Source organism: Betta splendens, chromosome 1 (genome assembly GCF_900634795.4).
Source record: "Betta splendens chromosome 1, fBetSpl5.4, whole genome shotgun sequence".
NCBI classification, from domain to species: Eukaryota; Metazoa; Chordata; class Actinopteri; order Anabantiformes; family Osphronemidae; genus Betta; species Betta splendens.
In genome coordinates, this window is record NC_040881.3 from 14,346,622 (window position 1) to 14,361,011 (window position 14,390).

The 14,390-nt window shown below is 46.3% G+C and overlaps 1 protein-coding gene across 1 annotated transcript; it reads left to right on the top strand.

The window, feature by feature from the left end:
- Positions 1–4,220: 4,220 nt before the first annotated feature.
- On the top strand, positions 4,221–14,225 carry chrnb5a (cholinergic receptor, nicotinic, beta 5a). Its single transcript, XM_029160780.3, has 8 exons — positions 4,221–5,745; positions 8,022–8,167; positions 8,840–8,884; positions 8,965–9,074; positions 9,572–10,098; positions 10,183–10,673; positions 11,370–11,515; positions 11,613–14,225. The coding sequence occupies exons 1-8, from the start codon at positions 5,700–5,702 to the stop codon at positions 11,626–11,628; spliced, it is 1,527 nt and encodes a 508-aa protein (XP_029016613.1). The 5' UTR covers positions 4,221–5,699; the 3' UTR covers positions 11,629–14,225.
- Positions 14,226–14,390: the final 165 nt, after the last annotated feature.

Consider the following 14,390-nt stretch of genomic DNA (forward strand, 5'->3'; position numbering starts at 1 on the left):
TGCAACCTGATGCAAAGCATGACGCGCACCGAGCTAATGCAGCGCGTGTCCAGGTAGCGAGCTGCAAATGTAACGCTTATTCGCTTTTAAATACATTTTCCTCATTCCGCAGAAATCTTCTGCCTCTAAAGGCAAAAACTAAAACAGAATTGTTTTGTCATCACTTCACCATCTTCTTAGGGTTTTTAATTAAAACATTATTTTCTGCAGTTTTCCTGATCAATGATGAATTGATCTCCTCTGCTGTTATGTGCAGGATGAATACAGACTTAGATAACAGCATTCATACTTCATAATTATGAAACTATTGTGAGCGTGGCCACACTCAACCGAGACTCATAGACTTATTTAAAACACACTGTGCTTGAGCCCATTTCACATTAACACCTGAACATTTCATGTTTAATGCTGTTTCTCTACTTTCTTGAATGTCAATTCATTTATAATTTTTAAAAAAAAGATCCTAATTGTTACAGTTGTGGTTGGATGTGACTGACAGGACAACTTCAGCCTGGAGCACTGACTATTCATTCTAGATAAAAAGTGAACACGCTCTCCAACTTGTACATCTGAGCATGAAGTAGACCTACATACTGAGGGGCTGATTTATACACAGGTGACATGCATGTTCACGATTTTATGCTAGTTTTGGAAAACTAATTTCCCCTGGGACCGTAAAATGTCATGGTCTGGTGCAGGGAGCCCAAAAATGGGTTAGTGTGTGATTCAGGAAACCGAGTGGCCCCAAGTCAAACATAAAACCCCAGCTTCATTATGTTAAAGCCTATAATTTGCCCCCATGTGACTGTCTTCACATAAACACTGCTGATCACAGAGATGCACAGGTCTCTTGTAAAGAAGTGTGTAGACGTGAGTAAATGTGTCAGCTCACCAGTCGGGCAACGCTTGACTGTTACAGCTTGTGATGAGGAGGGAGGGGACATCTATCACTGCTACGTACTCGGGCCACAGGCGGTTGGAATATTTAAACAAGCCCAAAACCCCTGTTAGTTCATCATAAGTGCTGTCTAAGACCATTGCGCTCTCATTACTGTCGGCAGAGCTGCATATCTTTTATTCATCGTCGCGGCGGCACAGAGAGAAGGAGAGCATAATTAGAGTCCAAATGTACTGTCAACACAATGCTTTTAAATGCGCCGCAGCTCCAAAATGAACTGAATAGCCAGAGTTAAAGCGCGGCTGCCTGTTACAGTACGTCAGCGCTGCGCAGTCTTAAATAATATAATGGATAAGTTGAGTAAATAGTGGAAGTTAAGTCTGACGTTTGTGCCCGGGACTGGAAAGTTGGGCAAAGCGGGCTTTCTGTGGACGTGGAGGCACAGACGGTGGGACGCTTATGCGCCACAACACAGAAGCGCGGGTTGTTCGAGCTGCAATCAGCCGATGCGCCGAGTGGAGGCCCTTCGACGGGTTCACCGAGCGGCAAACGCACAGGTGTGGAGCCGTCAGGAAGCCGTCCTCCAGGCCGACGGCTGGCACGCAGCCCGCCCCGTGTTCTAAGCTATTTGGGCGTGGAGCGTGAAAAAAGGGACAGATAATTGGGTTTATCACCGGCGTATTTTTAGTTCCTATTTCTCCACAAGCAGAAGACTGGAAAAAGGATGCGGGAGCTGGAAACAGAGAGAGAGAAGAGAGAACAGGATGAAAAGTAAAAGGAGGGAGGAGAGAAATGGGGGAATAAAGGAAAGAGAGGGAGAAGCAATGGGCCACGGAGAGGGAGTCTGGCACATGTCCAGTGTGTGTGTGTGTGTGTGTGTGTGTGTGTGTGTGTGTGTGTGTGTGTGTGTGTGTGTGTGTGTGTGTGTGTGTGTGTGTGTGTGTGTGTATCCCCCTCAGGCACCAGGGAAGGTAGATGGAGCAGAACGAGTCCTCTGGGTGACTGCAGGGGTGCTTGACAGATCCTGCTTATTTAGGAGAGCAACCTTAGGAACCTTCAGCGTGAGTGAGATCCTCCAGCGCACCGCAGACCTCCGCAAACACTCCCAAACAAAAAGCGTGGCGTAGGAACATAAATCCGCGGCTGATTTTCTGGTTCGGGGCATGGAGTCATGGCCATGAGTGAGAACTGATGAACTGTCGGCGGAGGAAAATGCCGGGGATTTATTCCTGTGGCAGGAAGCGTATTTAGCAGCGTTCTGGTTGGAAATGGAAAGTAAAACGCACAACAGCGTTGCGTTAACGGCATCACAAAGGAGTCACAAATGATTTCCTACAGAGGTTTTGTGAGTTCACATCTAAAGAACGTGAGCAGTAAAGGCTTTGTTGACCTCATGGTCATCACTCCACACATGAGTGGGAGGCGTTCAGGGACCACTCTGGGAGTCGGCCCGGTGCACCATGGGAGCACCCTGAGCCAAATGCTTCACATCAATCATAAAGATCCCCAAACCCCATCACGCCTTAAAACAAAAACATCACAGGAGTCTCACTCTTTCAGGTTGTGAATGAAATTACAGCGACATCAGCTGATGATTGCTCAGCGGTTGCACCTACACCTGGAGCTTTTTCAGCCTCCTTCCACCGTTCATGCACGTTAGCCACCGTTCGAATCGCAGACTTCTCTTCTTCTTTCATTTCATTCTCAGTTGGGCTCAGTTTTGTCCTGTACGTGCGACTGGCGGGCGAAAAGTGCTGATGTGAGAATCTGGGCTCACTTAAATTAATGTTGTGGGTCAGCTGGGGCCGGCGCTGCCAGAAGAGATGGGATGAGGGTGGGGATGAGGGTGAGGGATGGACGCAGAGATGGAGGAACAGAGAGAAAGACTGTAAAAAGCACTGTGCCGGAAAAGTGCTGCTCCGTGGAAAATAACGCCAGTGTCCAGAAGTTAGAGTCAGTGATCCAACTTATCTTAGTGATGCCATTCTGCTCCCATGGTTAATTAGAATTCAAACGTTATACACTGTAAACGAGTTATAAAAATCTTGGGTCTTGTTGCACAAATTGTAAAATATTCAGACATTTATGCTTTGGTTTTGTCACATTGTGTCTTCTTATGTGCTGTGTCCAGTGAAATGCCAATTCCGAGCCTCCAGTCGCTGACGAACATTACATCACCAGGTCTAAGACTACCTTTTTAATCCAGTCAACCTTGTATTGATAGGTTGGGGAGCAAGGTAAATATCTCTCTCTCTCACACACACACACACACACACACACACACACACACGCACGCACGCACACACACACACACACACACACACACACACACACACACACACACACCCGCCCTAGTGGGGCACAATAAATATGTGTTCCGTCGATAACGGTCCACTACAACGGAGGCTCGTGGCATCTTGCTGACTTGGGAAATCGGGGCTTCACGTTTGCTGAGATAAAGGGTGTGAGTCAGTTAAATCTTATCATAGTCTCGCACACACACACATACACACACACACACACAGACACACAGACAGACACAGACACACGACAGCCAGGATGTGACCCTGCATGTGGGGGTCCTACTTTTTCCACTTCAACAGACTAGAGTCATTGATTAAAACAGGATTGATCAAATACTTCATTTGTAGTTTGTTTAGTCACGTACTGATACTGATTTTCTTCTGAATTCATTTATGAACTGATACACAAAGAACCAGAACTGAGGCGTGGGGTCCAGTGAGTCACTTTGCTTGGACTGGCTTTTAAACAGGACAGTGTGTAGGAGAGCGCTGCTCGCTGCCCCAGAGCTCAAGCCCGTCTGCTTCTCCTGCTTGACACCGGTTTATCTGACCTTATCACACCGTCCCACACCTCCCACCATTACCTGCCGGTCACAGCCCTCGGGCCGCGGCGCTCAGATCTCACTGGACCCCAGACTGCTGCGATGGAAGCACTCTGAGGATGTTAGACGACAGCAACACTCCTCCCTGTGCACAACCTTTACACCACTGCTGCAGTTTCCTGAGGTTGGAGTTTGAAAGGTGGTGGGTAAATGGACCACGAAACAGAGTTTGGGTTTGAGGTTAAAACGTGAATGTCAAGACGAAGTATTTTCTGGTATTTTTAGCTTGTGTTTTCATTTATTTCAAAGAAACAATAAAAGACAAGAACACACATTTTAAAAATGTGATCCACGCCAACCTTATCTGTGTGTGTGTGTGTGTGTGTGTGCGTGCGTGCGTGCGTGAGTGCGTGCGTGCGTGCGTGCGTGCGTGCGTGCGTACGTGTGTGTGTGTGTGTGCACAGAATGAATACGGAGAGAGGCCATTTTGTGCCGGCTCAGCAATCTTTACACCGCGCACACTCGTGAGAGCTCATCTGGATAAATAGAGTGAACGCACATGTTACAGCCCCGGCCGGCTCTGGTACCGGCATCTGTGAGCCTCCAATCTTGGCACCTTTATTTATTGAACCCGTCTGCACTGAAGAACTGATGGAGCGGCCGGGTTGGACCGGGACCGCTGTGGATTGCCGTCAGCTGCGGTGCCCTTGTGCCAGTTAACTTGACTGAAGCAGACGCACACTTCCATTACAGCAGATTGAAGGCTCCACTGGGCCGTGTAGGGGGTAATGTGTGAGTTATACGGCCTGGGCTGGCAGGGATTTATGCATTAGCTTAACCCATTAATACCAGCACAGGATCAATATATCATCTGGTTATTTATTTATTTTTATTTAGCTCTTCTGATGCACTAGACGCCAAATTGCTGTATTATAGTGTTTGAATTTCCCAAAGAATAACTGATTATATTAAATTGTGTGTCATGTGTCACCACTTAGACTCTGATCACTTGTGGGTCATATCTCAAGCGAAACAGCGTATGAACAAATGTGCAAGACGGTCTGAATAATTCACGCGATTTGAAACAATAAATCTTAATTTTAATTTTAACTTCATTTAATCATAAGTTTTATCTTTAAGAGAAGTTGACTTGTAAACCGTTAGAAGGCTATTGCTGTGTTATTAAAGGCACCACTGGCGGCTGAACGTCAGCCAAAGTCATGACGCGACTCTTCACCACTGATGGAGCCTCCCCCGTGCCTCCGCGCGCCTCGCGCCTGAGACACGCGCGCACTCCCGTCCGCACGCGCCTGCTCCCTTTCCTCCCTTTCCTCCCTCTCCTCTGGGTAACGCGGAGTTTCGTGGAAAATTGTTTCTGGTTTCTTCATGGACTTTTATTGGATCAAATCGACGTCGCGCGTCCCGGTCGTGCGCACTTCACTTCGAGCTGCGCCAGTTTCTTGGCGCTGTCCACACTTGTCTGCGCGTCATTAGAGCACAGCGGGGCTGACGCCGGTGGTTTTATTCACAAAAGAAGTAGGAGTTGATGAAGTTTTTTTTAACCCCAGAACCGCTGTTTTGTTCTCGTTTCCGCTGGATTTATTACCGTAACTGTTTGAAGATCACGGCTGAGGCGGCGCTATGAAGAGCCCGGCTCCTCTTGTGGTGCGCTATAAAAACACGGAGCAGCATTGGCCTCTGGCCAATAAACATCCAGCCTTTAAAATGCTGGTCTAAGCGTTTCGTGTATTTCTTATTGCTGCTCAACTTTTAATTAAACATTCGGATGAGGTGTTTCTTTTCGACCGTACAAAAACACAAGAGCAGTTTGAAGCGAGAGGTTTCACAGCGCACAAAGAATTGTAATTACTTTGAATCTGACTTTACTCAGAACGTTGGTTTTTGTGGAGGACTGTGTAAGGAAATACCAAGTTTGTTCGGCCGCGTAGAAAGGAGATGCTTCCCAACATTCATCTCCTGCTCTTCATTCTCTCTCTCACATGTAAGTGCTTGTTTTTATTTTCGATAACTTTCATGTGTTTGTGCTTATGTGTGTTTGCAACGTTGGCATCGATAAAAGTGGTATTTCAGTGTTAATAGTGTAACTCGTCTAACTGCTGTCAATGCAACGTTGGACTCTGTCCATGGTGCTGAAACACACATTTATTTCCCATTGTTTATGAAAAATGATGTTCTCTCACAAATACACACTAGCTTCCTAGTAACACACACCTGCGGTCGTTTGTTCAAACACAACACAACACAACACAACACAACACAACTAGAGTAGCTGTGTTTTATTCTGTCTACATCAAGTCTGTGAATCTCTGAACAGAAATGTAAATAAATAAAAGAAATATATCTCAGAGCAGGTTAAGCAGGAGATGAAACTGGTTTTATTAATATGAAAATCATATTATTATAGCAATCAGCAGTTGAACGTAAAGACATTCTGTGTTATGTAATGTTTCAGGCGCATTTGTTAGAATGGAGGTGCAGAGTTTCTTTAAAACAAATTACCCATTTATTTGAATTTTCTTTTCAAATGAGAGCTTCAATTGTCTTTTAAATAAAAATAGAGCACTCATTTCGTCATGTTGGAAAAAGCCATTAAATGCAAACTTGCTTTATGCACCAAACCTGAAGATATCCCTTTAGTTTGTGTGTATGAGCAGCATTTGAATTCCACATAAAGCAGCGCTTATCTAGACACAGGATCAAGCCTGTAACTTTTATAATATTATAGTTTTGGATTTTAGTAATGTTCAGTTAACACATTACAAATTACATGGCATTTTCTACCATCTGATTCACACTGTTGGAGTCACATGACCCATGTGTAGCCCAACGCCATGTGTGACACTCGTACTTAATATACTAATAAATAAAAATGGATAAAGCTTTGTTTTAAACATACTCCTGCAAAGTTCTCTGCCACCAGCCTAAAATCAAAGCTTCCTTTTAACAGCCTGACCTGCGGGTATTAGTTTTACGTGTAAGTACAGTTTGTTCAAATGTAGCTTTAAATGTCAAACCCGACCTGAACAATTCACATTCACTCTAGAAGTATGAGTGGAGTCTGACAACCATCAGGAATTACAGAGCTGAGCTTGATTCTGCAGCATCCATCAAGCCAAAGATGCTCTAAAATCCAAGTTTAAATTATTTAAGCCACGTAATAGACTACTGTGTCTCCCGTGTTGTTGTGAATGTTGTTGCACTAATGTGTGTTTGAGTTGGGTTCTATTAAACCAATCGCGGCTTCAGAGGGAGCCATCGAAAATCGAACTGACTGACTAATAAAGTAAGTTACTGTATGCTACTCTGTGCTTGCTGTATCTCTGCTGCAGAACATTCGTCTAATAGGGTTAGTGTTGCCGTATTATAGGTCGTCTCATCAAACTCAAACCCACGATATCATAACACAATAACAATAACAACTCTAGTGACGACTTACCTCTTTTCCTGTCATTGTTGTGCAGATCAAACGCTGCACATCGGCCTGTCTGGTTTTTGGTTCAGCTGAAACCATATTACACTGCTGTTCATATCTCAGCACACATACACCTAATAACGGTTCACTGATTTAGCTTTGATGACCTCTGACCCCATGACAATCGACGACGTCAGCAAGGGACTCCAGGAGGTTGTGCTGCTGCAACAGGAAAATCACTACAATACCCAAAACCTGAACACTTAGAAGTATCCAGATTCTTACTCTGTGCCAAATACATCCTACAATAGATCCTCTGAACCTAAAGTAAACAGTGAGTTGAGGCCCATTAGTCCTAATGGAGCCACTTGCCTCTTTTGGAAACTGCCTCAAACACTGGAGTTCACTGTTTCATGGACGGTGGAAGCAGCAGGGCGCTGCTGCAAAAAGGAAATGCGTGCTCACTCGGCTCTTAAAACATCGCTGCGTGTGCTGTTGCCGCTATGTTTGACTGTTTGATGTGGACTCAAACACGGGGACGCTCCCGAGAGCAGTTCCAAAGCATTTTGCTTCTGCGTTATTCCCTTTTACATAACCGATAATTTAGGGCTGAGGGAACACAGAGCTTCAGGGACGATGGATGACTGGATCCTCCGTTTGCTCTAAACTCTCCTGCCCCTACTCTTATTTGGAACATGTGATTCGGCTCTAATGCCCTTTACTATAGATTGACTACATTTACAGCCAATGTGTTTATTGTAGCAGCGGGAGGCGCCGTTTTCAGCGAGAGACATTCCCAATGCACATGACGTCACGGTGTTTGTCCCCTTGTGTTTGGCCGGAAGGCAACAGGGCAGAGAATGCAGAGGAGCGGCTGGTGAACTACCTGCTGGGGCCACAGCGCTACAACAAACTCATCAGACCCGCTGTCAATAAGAGCCAGCAAGTGACCATCTCCTTCCAGGTGTCCTTGTCTCAGCTCATCAGTGTGGTGAGTACAAATCATGGTGGACGGCTGCGTTCAGTGAATGATGCAGCGATAAAGGGCGCTGTGATCTAACTTGACTCACTAAGGGAGGCGGGATGAGGGTTGAGTGAAGGAGCTGAGGTGAGGTGGAGGCTTCGCTGTGTGCCGGGGGATTCCAGAGGCTCAGGGGGACACAGCACTGAATGAAGCTGGGAGATTGTTAGTTTCCTCTTCTTTAATTATTAACAACATCAGTACAACATCTCTACCTGGCTGCAGCACCTCAACCTCCGCACGCGTTACACTCAACTCATCCCCAGTGTAAACCACGGCAGGTAGGAACCAATGTTGCTCTGAACCAGCGGAACCTCTTTCGACAACTCAAATGTTACACATATTGTGGAAATAGTGTAAAAATACAGTAAAAAATACCGTGGACTATATGCAAACCATAGTAAACAGCTTACATGATTACAACAAAGACAGTCAAAATAATGTGGTGCAGTTGGGTTAGAGATTCTGGATGTGGAACAAAAAGCCAAGGTGGTCAACGTCATCTCTTACAAAACAGACTTCCCTCAATCCGTCATCCATCAATTAAAAATGTAAAACATATAGTTTTCACAGAACTATGATGTATTGTGTAAATGTATTACAAGAGCAGGATGTGTGACAGACGACGTGTCTTTGTTGCAGAATGAACGGGAACAGATAATGACGACCAACGTGTGGCTGTTCCAGGTAAAAGTACGGTACAAACGTACCTTATTTCTATGTTAGTGAATTTCCTGTGATGGAACTGATGAAGCCTCTGTCTGCAGGAGTGGAATGACTACAGGCTGCGCTGGGACCCGGACAAGTATGACGGCATCAAGAAGCTGCGCATTCCGTCCAAGCACATCTGGCTTCCTGACATAGTGCTCTACAACAAGTAAGCGCTGCAGGAAGTGCTTCACCAGCATTAAGAGCATTTCTCCAACCAGGGTTTCAAACTACAAGTTCAATTACAAATTACAATGTTCAACTATATTCGCCCATGGAGATGATTTAATCATTAATATGCAACCTTTCATTTTCCAACCCTTTTTGCTGAGGTGTTGAGGGATTAGTGATAAATCTGGCTTCATTATCGCTTCGGCCAGTCATGAGGGAGAACTTGGCTTTGTCTGATCGTCATCACGGCGTTAAAGGGGAAGAGAAAAGGTTATCAGCACCGACCCCCCGTGCTTACAGAGGCTACACCCAGATTCCATTTGGCGTTTTGGAAGATTATTCCCGTTGAGAAAAGATTAATGGCGTGGATGCTGCTAAATTTCTGTCCACTGAATGCGCTTCCATATAAAGGGGCCAGTTTGTATCTAGTGCAACAGCTAGATCGCCCCGTTCGACTTGGCAGAATCAAATCAGTCCATTCTGCTCCTCCTCCAGCGCCGACGGCGTCTACGAGGTCTCCTTCTACTGCAACGCGGTGGTCTCCAACACCGGCGACATCTTCTGGCTCCCGCCGGCCATCTACAAGTCGGCCTGCGCCATCGAGGTGCAGAACTTCCCCTTCGACCAGCAGAACTGCACGCTCAAGTTCCGCTCCTGGACCTACGAGCGCACGGAGGTGGACGTGACGCTCGCCAGCGACTTCGCCAGCCGCGACGACTTCACGCCCAGCGGCGAGTGGGACATCGTCTCGCTGCCGGCGCGCAGGAACGAGGACCCCGGCGACGCCGCCTACCTGGACGTCACCTACGACTTCGTGATCCGCAGGAAGCCGCTGTTCTACACCATCAACATGATCATCCCGTGCGTGCTCATCACCTCGCTGGCCATCCTGGTCTTCTACCTGCCGTCGGACTGCGGCGAGAAGATGACGCTGTGCATCTCGGTGCTGCTGGCGCTCACCGTGTTCCTGCTGCTGATCTCCAAGATCGTGCCGCCCACCTCCCTGGCCGTGCCGCTCATAGGTCAGTGCTGCCGGTGCTGGTCTTATACGCGCCTCTCATTTCATGAACGCCGCTCACTTTTTTTTTCCTGCCACCTCACCGTAGGTAAATACTTGATGTTCACCATGGTGCTGGTCACCTTCTCCATCGTGAGCACCGTGTGCGTCCTCAACGTGCACCACCGCTCCCCGTCCACTCACCACATGCCGGACTGGGTCAAGCACCTCTTCCTGGTCCGACTCCCCAGGTTCCTCCTCATGAGGCGCCCGGGGGCCTCCAGCGTCCGCGATAAGCTCCGCCGGAAGTACGCCGACTGGAGCAGCGCTGGGAGGAGGGTTTCCCAGACTGGGAGGGAGACCAGACAGTACGCTAACATCAGACTGGGCGGCATCCGACCAGACACGGACAGCTTCTACGTCAACGAGGATCTGGCCCCGAAGTTTTGCTGGAAGATGGGAGACATTCCGGACGCGGGCGGCGGGTTGGCGGACTTCCAAAGGTCTGTGGCGCTCCAGTCGGACGCGGATCTAGAGGAGGCGGTGGATGGAGTGAGATACATCGCTGAACACATGAAGACCGAGGATGACGATGAAGGGGTGAGGAGATAGAATGTACTAATAATAATGTAATGTAGTGTAATAATATAGAAAGCATGAGATGGGATCAGATCAGTGAATCCACAGATGACACTGGAATAAGTGAAGAGCAAGGAAATATAAAAATGGCACATTATTGAGATGCACGATGACAAAAATAGTGAAGGTAGAGTTAAAAAGGTGTGAGGCAAATTGAGACCTGTCATGAAACATTCCGAGTTGGGTTTTCTTTCTGACATCGTTTCAACCTGTCAAATAGCTACATGTATTACTTTTAGTAAGCATCAGACATCCTCACACAACTCCTACATAAACACAAACTGAACATAACACTGAGACTAATCCCAAATCTGTGACCGTGGGCTCCCAAACTTTCACAAAACTCCCCCACTTTATAAATATTACAAGCGCTTTTTTGCATTAGTAATTGCTCATGGCAGGTTTTTCCTCCAGCTGCTTGTTCCTCCTTTCTTTCGACATCAGCCCATTTGGTGTCTTTGAAGCTCCGTAACCACAGCAGCAATTAATAAAACTCCACTTGACATGCAAAATGTTAGGAACTACTCCCGAGTGCACGTTGTTCTGAGCGGGGAGGGAAAAAAACACCGCGTTTCCCCCACGGGTCTGCGCCCACGCGCGTTTTATCGTCCTGATTTGACTCAACAACCTGTGATAGCGGTCTTGGTTTGGTTCCAGATCATCGAAGACTGGAAGTACGTCGCCATGGTGATAGACCGTCTGTTCCTGTGGATCTTCATCCTGGTGTGCGTGGTGGGAACGCTGGGCCTTTTCATGCAGCCGCTGTTCCAGAGCTACAACGCACCCGCCGCTGATGACACTGAGTGAGTCACAGCCACGCTGCTAATGTAGCGCATTGAGCCGAGCGGATGAGGAGACGATGCAGCGCCGGTGAAAACCTGTTTGTGTGCTCCTGCACAGGTTTGGCGACTTCTAGGACGTGCGACTCGCGAGGAGCATCTGAAGGGCGAGACCCCTGAGGCAGGTCCGGTTCTGATCCGGTGAGAGATAAGAGTTCATGGAGCTTAAAGACAGAGGATTCATATGTTAGGCTTTTATTTTGGACTGCATGACGCCTATTTCTGATGGGCGATGCGTCCGTCCAGTCTTCACCACCATCACAAGCCTGAAAGTCCTACTGCTGCAACGTGACAACTTAGTTCGGCCCCTTTTCCAGCGTTTGAGTTTCACAAAGCTCCGGATTCGTCGTGAACCGACTGTGCTGCTGTTGGTTGTTGTTTCTTTTAGTTTGTGAAACTATCAATGCACCGTCTCTCTTGCTCTGTCTCCTTCTTGGCTGTTCACTTGTCTTTACTTGCGTTTTCCTTGCCAAAATGTAAGAATGCTATTAAAAGTCAGCTAAAATGAAAACGGAGACCAAATTTTAAAAATTGAACAGGTCTCTATAAGCACTTCCCTCTTTGTTTTCTCTACTATTTAGGAGGAAACGGCCGATAACTGGCACAGCTGCCTTAAACCTGACTCTGTGTCCGGTCAAAGGATTTGTTACGACGCAAAATAAAGTGTAGTAGCACATGCTGACAAAGAGCTTGACACTTACAGTATCTGAATGCAACATGTCAAATAAAAAGCTGTGATTTTTTACGCGGAGGTTGTTAAAGTTTTAGGTGTTGTCATTCAGCCGCAGATCCTGAAAGAACAGATCTATGGATCAAACGTCTGTAAATCATTTCAAGGTCGGTTTCTCAGATGTTGCCCTTCATGTTGTTGACATTTAATGGACAGTTGGGCTGTTTGTATTCACATGGTTGGGCCGTGACCCAGCTCCTTTCTAACACGTTGCCATTTGTGTTCCTTCTCAAAAGCATGAATAAATAGAGTCCCTGCAAATTGTATACAACTGCACAAGTTGTTGTCACAGTCACCAGCTTCATAAACCTCTCACAAAAGCCGGTAAACAACCGTGAGCATTGCTCTGAACCCAGCGGTGACAGCAACAGTTCGGTGTTTGAAGGTGAATATATTATACGTGAACGTCTGTCACAGTAAGAGAAGGAAGGGAGAGACTATTAGTGGAAGAGAAAGCGACGAGTAGCTCTGGTGACACTTTTGCTTCCTGACAGTTCAGGAAGAAAGGAGGTGTCCAGCGCCAGACGAGGTCGTCGGGAAGGGGTGAAAATATTTTTATACTTCAAAGTTGGCACAATAACACTAATATGTCATTTGTGACGTGTTTCATGTCAGTGACCTAAAATAAAAAAAAAGCCTGGTTTCTTCATGTGTTGATCAAACTGCTCAGAGAGCGTGAGAGTGAGAGCGAGTCATGTGTGAAAGCCTATAAATAACATAGATAAGCAAGGTGTTATGTATTTATATGATATATTTGTCATATGTTCTGGTGTGTAGAATGTGTGGATCCTATTTTTTTTTTCGACATAGACACACTTGACATATGTGACTATCAGAGCGTGGCAGGAAACACATTTTACATTTGCACCAGGATGAGATCAAATCATTCATTATTCCCTGCCTGAAATTAATCTGTTTTATTTACTGGCACAATTCACCCAGTGTGGCTGATTACATTTCCAAGATTTCTCAAGGTGTTCCACCCAGTTAAGGTGGATTAGCCGAGTCTCAATGTGAACACCTACCACTCTGCTGATCCGTGTTGACAGCAGCCTGGATCTGCTTCCAACCATCAGTCAAACTGTTGTTTGGAAATAATCTCGGACAGAAATAGGTTGATGACTCAGTTTAACTTGCCGCTGTAGTTCTGCTGGATGTCGAGAGCAAACAGTCAACATATGCATACGCATGCATTCTTTAGTGCATGGATGGTAAAAGTGCCTAACTTGTATTTGGGGTAATTGTGCCAGTACAACGCAGCTGGGATACGCTCTAAAATCCCCTCGACCCTTTGGAGGACAAGCATTTCTGATAACGGATGGATGAAGCCCAAGTGCCACTAATAACATACAGGAATGAACTGAATTGTGATGGTTTAGTATCATGGTCACCACTAGATGGCAGCACTGGCTCACTGAAGCTGAAACTGGAGTCTCCAGAGCAGCTAAGGGTTTTGAGGAGGCCACAGAAGACCAGTATAATCACACACAGCGGGCTTTAACACAGCCCGTCTCCACAGCCTTGGGCTGATGTCTTGCAAAGAGAAAAAGTGAGTTTGACTTTGACAACTGGGTCAGAACATCTGTTAATCAGCAGGCCCTCTGTGTTCTTCATGTCCCAATGATGGACTGAGGAAGGACCATGCTGACTACACTCCACTGGCTAAAGTGCTGCCAACTGCTCTGAGAATGTTGGCGCCACATCCCACAGTGCACCTTCAATGTTACACAATGTTCAGCAGCGGTGATCAGTGAAGGTATGGCAATGATGAGGCTAAGTTGAATTGTTCAAGCAGTTCAATCAGTCAGTCTTTATCAACATCTTTTCAGTCATATGCTTATTCTAAACCACATTGTGCCAAAAAAATACATTAAAATAATATTTTTAAGCAGCATTGTTAAAGCTGATGTTACATTTTGCACATCTGTATGCACAAGTTCAACAGGGAAGTGTATTTGTGCCTGGGTTACTACAATAATGCCCTCGATAGAACATGGATTTCTGGTGCTACCTCTACACCTGAGCTCATTTTTGTGCATATAAGCAAAAACAATGTTGCTGAGTCAGCAAACAGTGGAAGATGCCGAGCGAAAAGAGTCCACACGCACC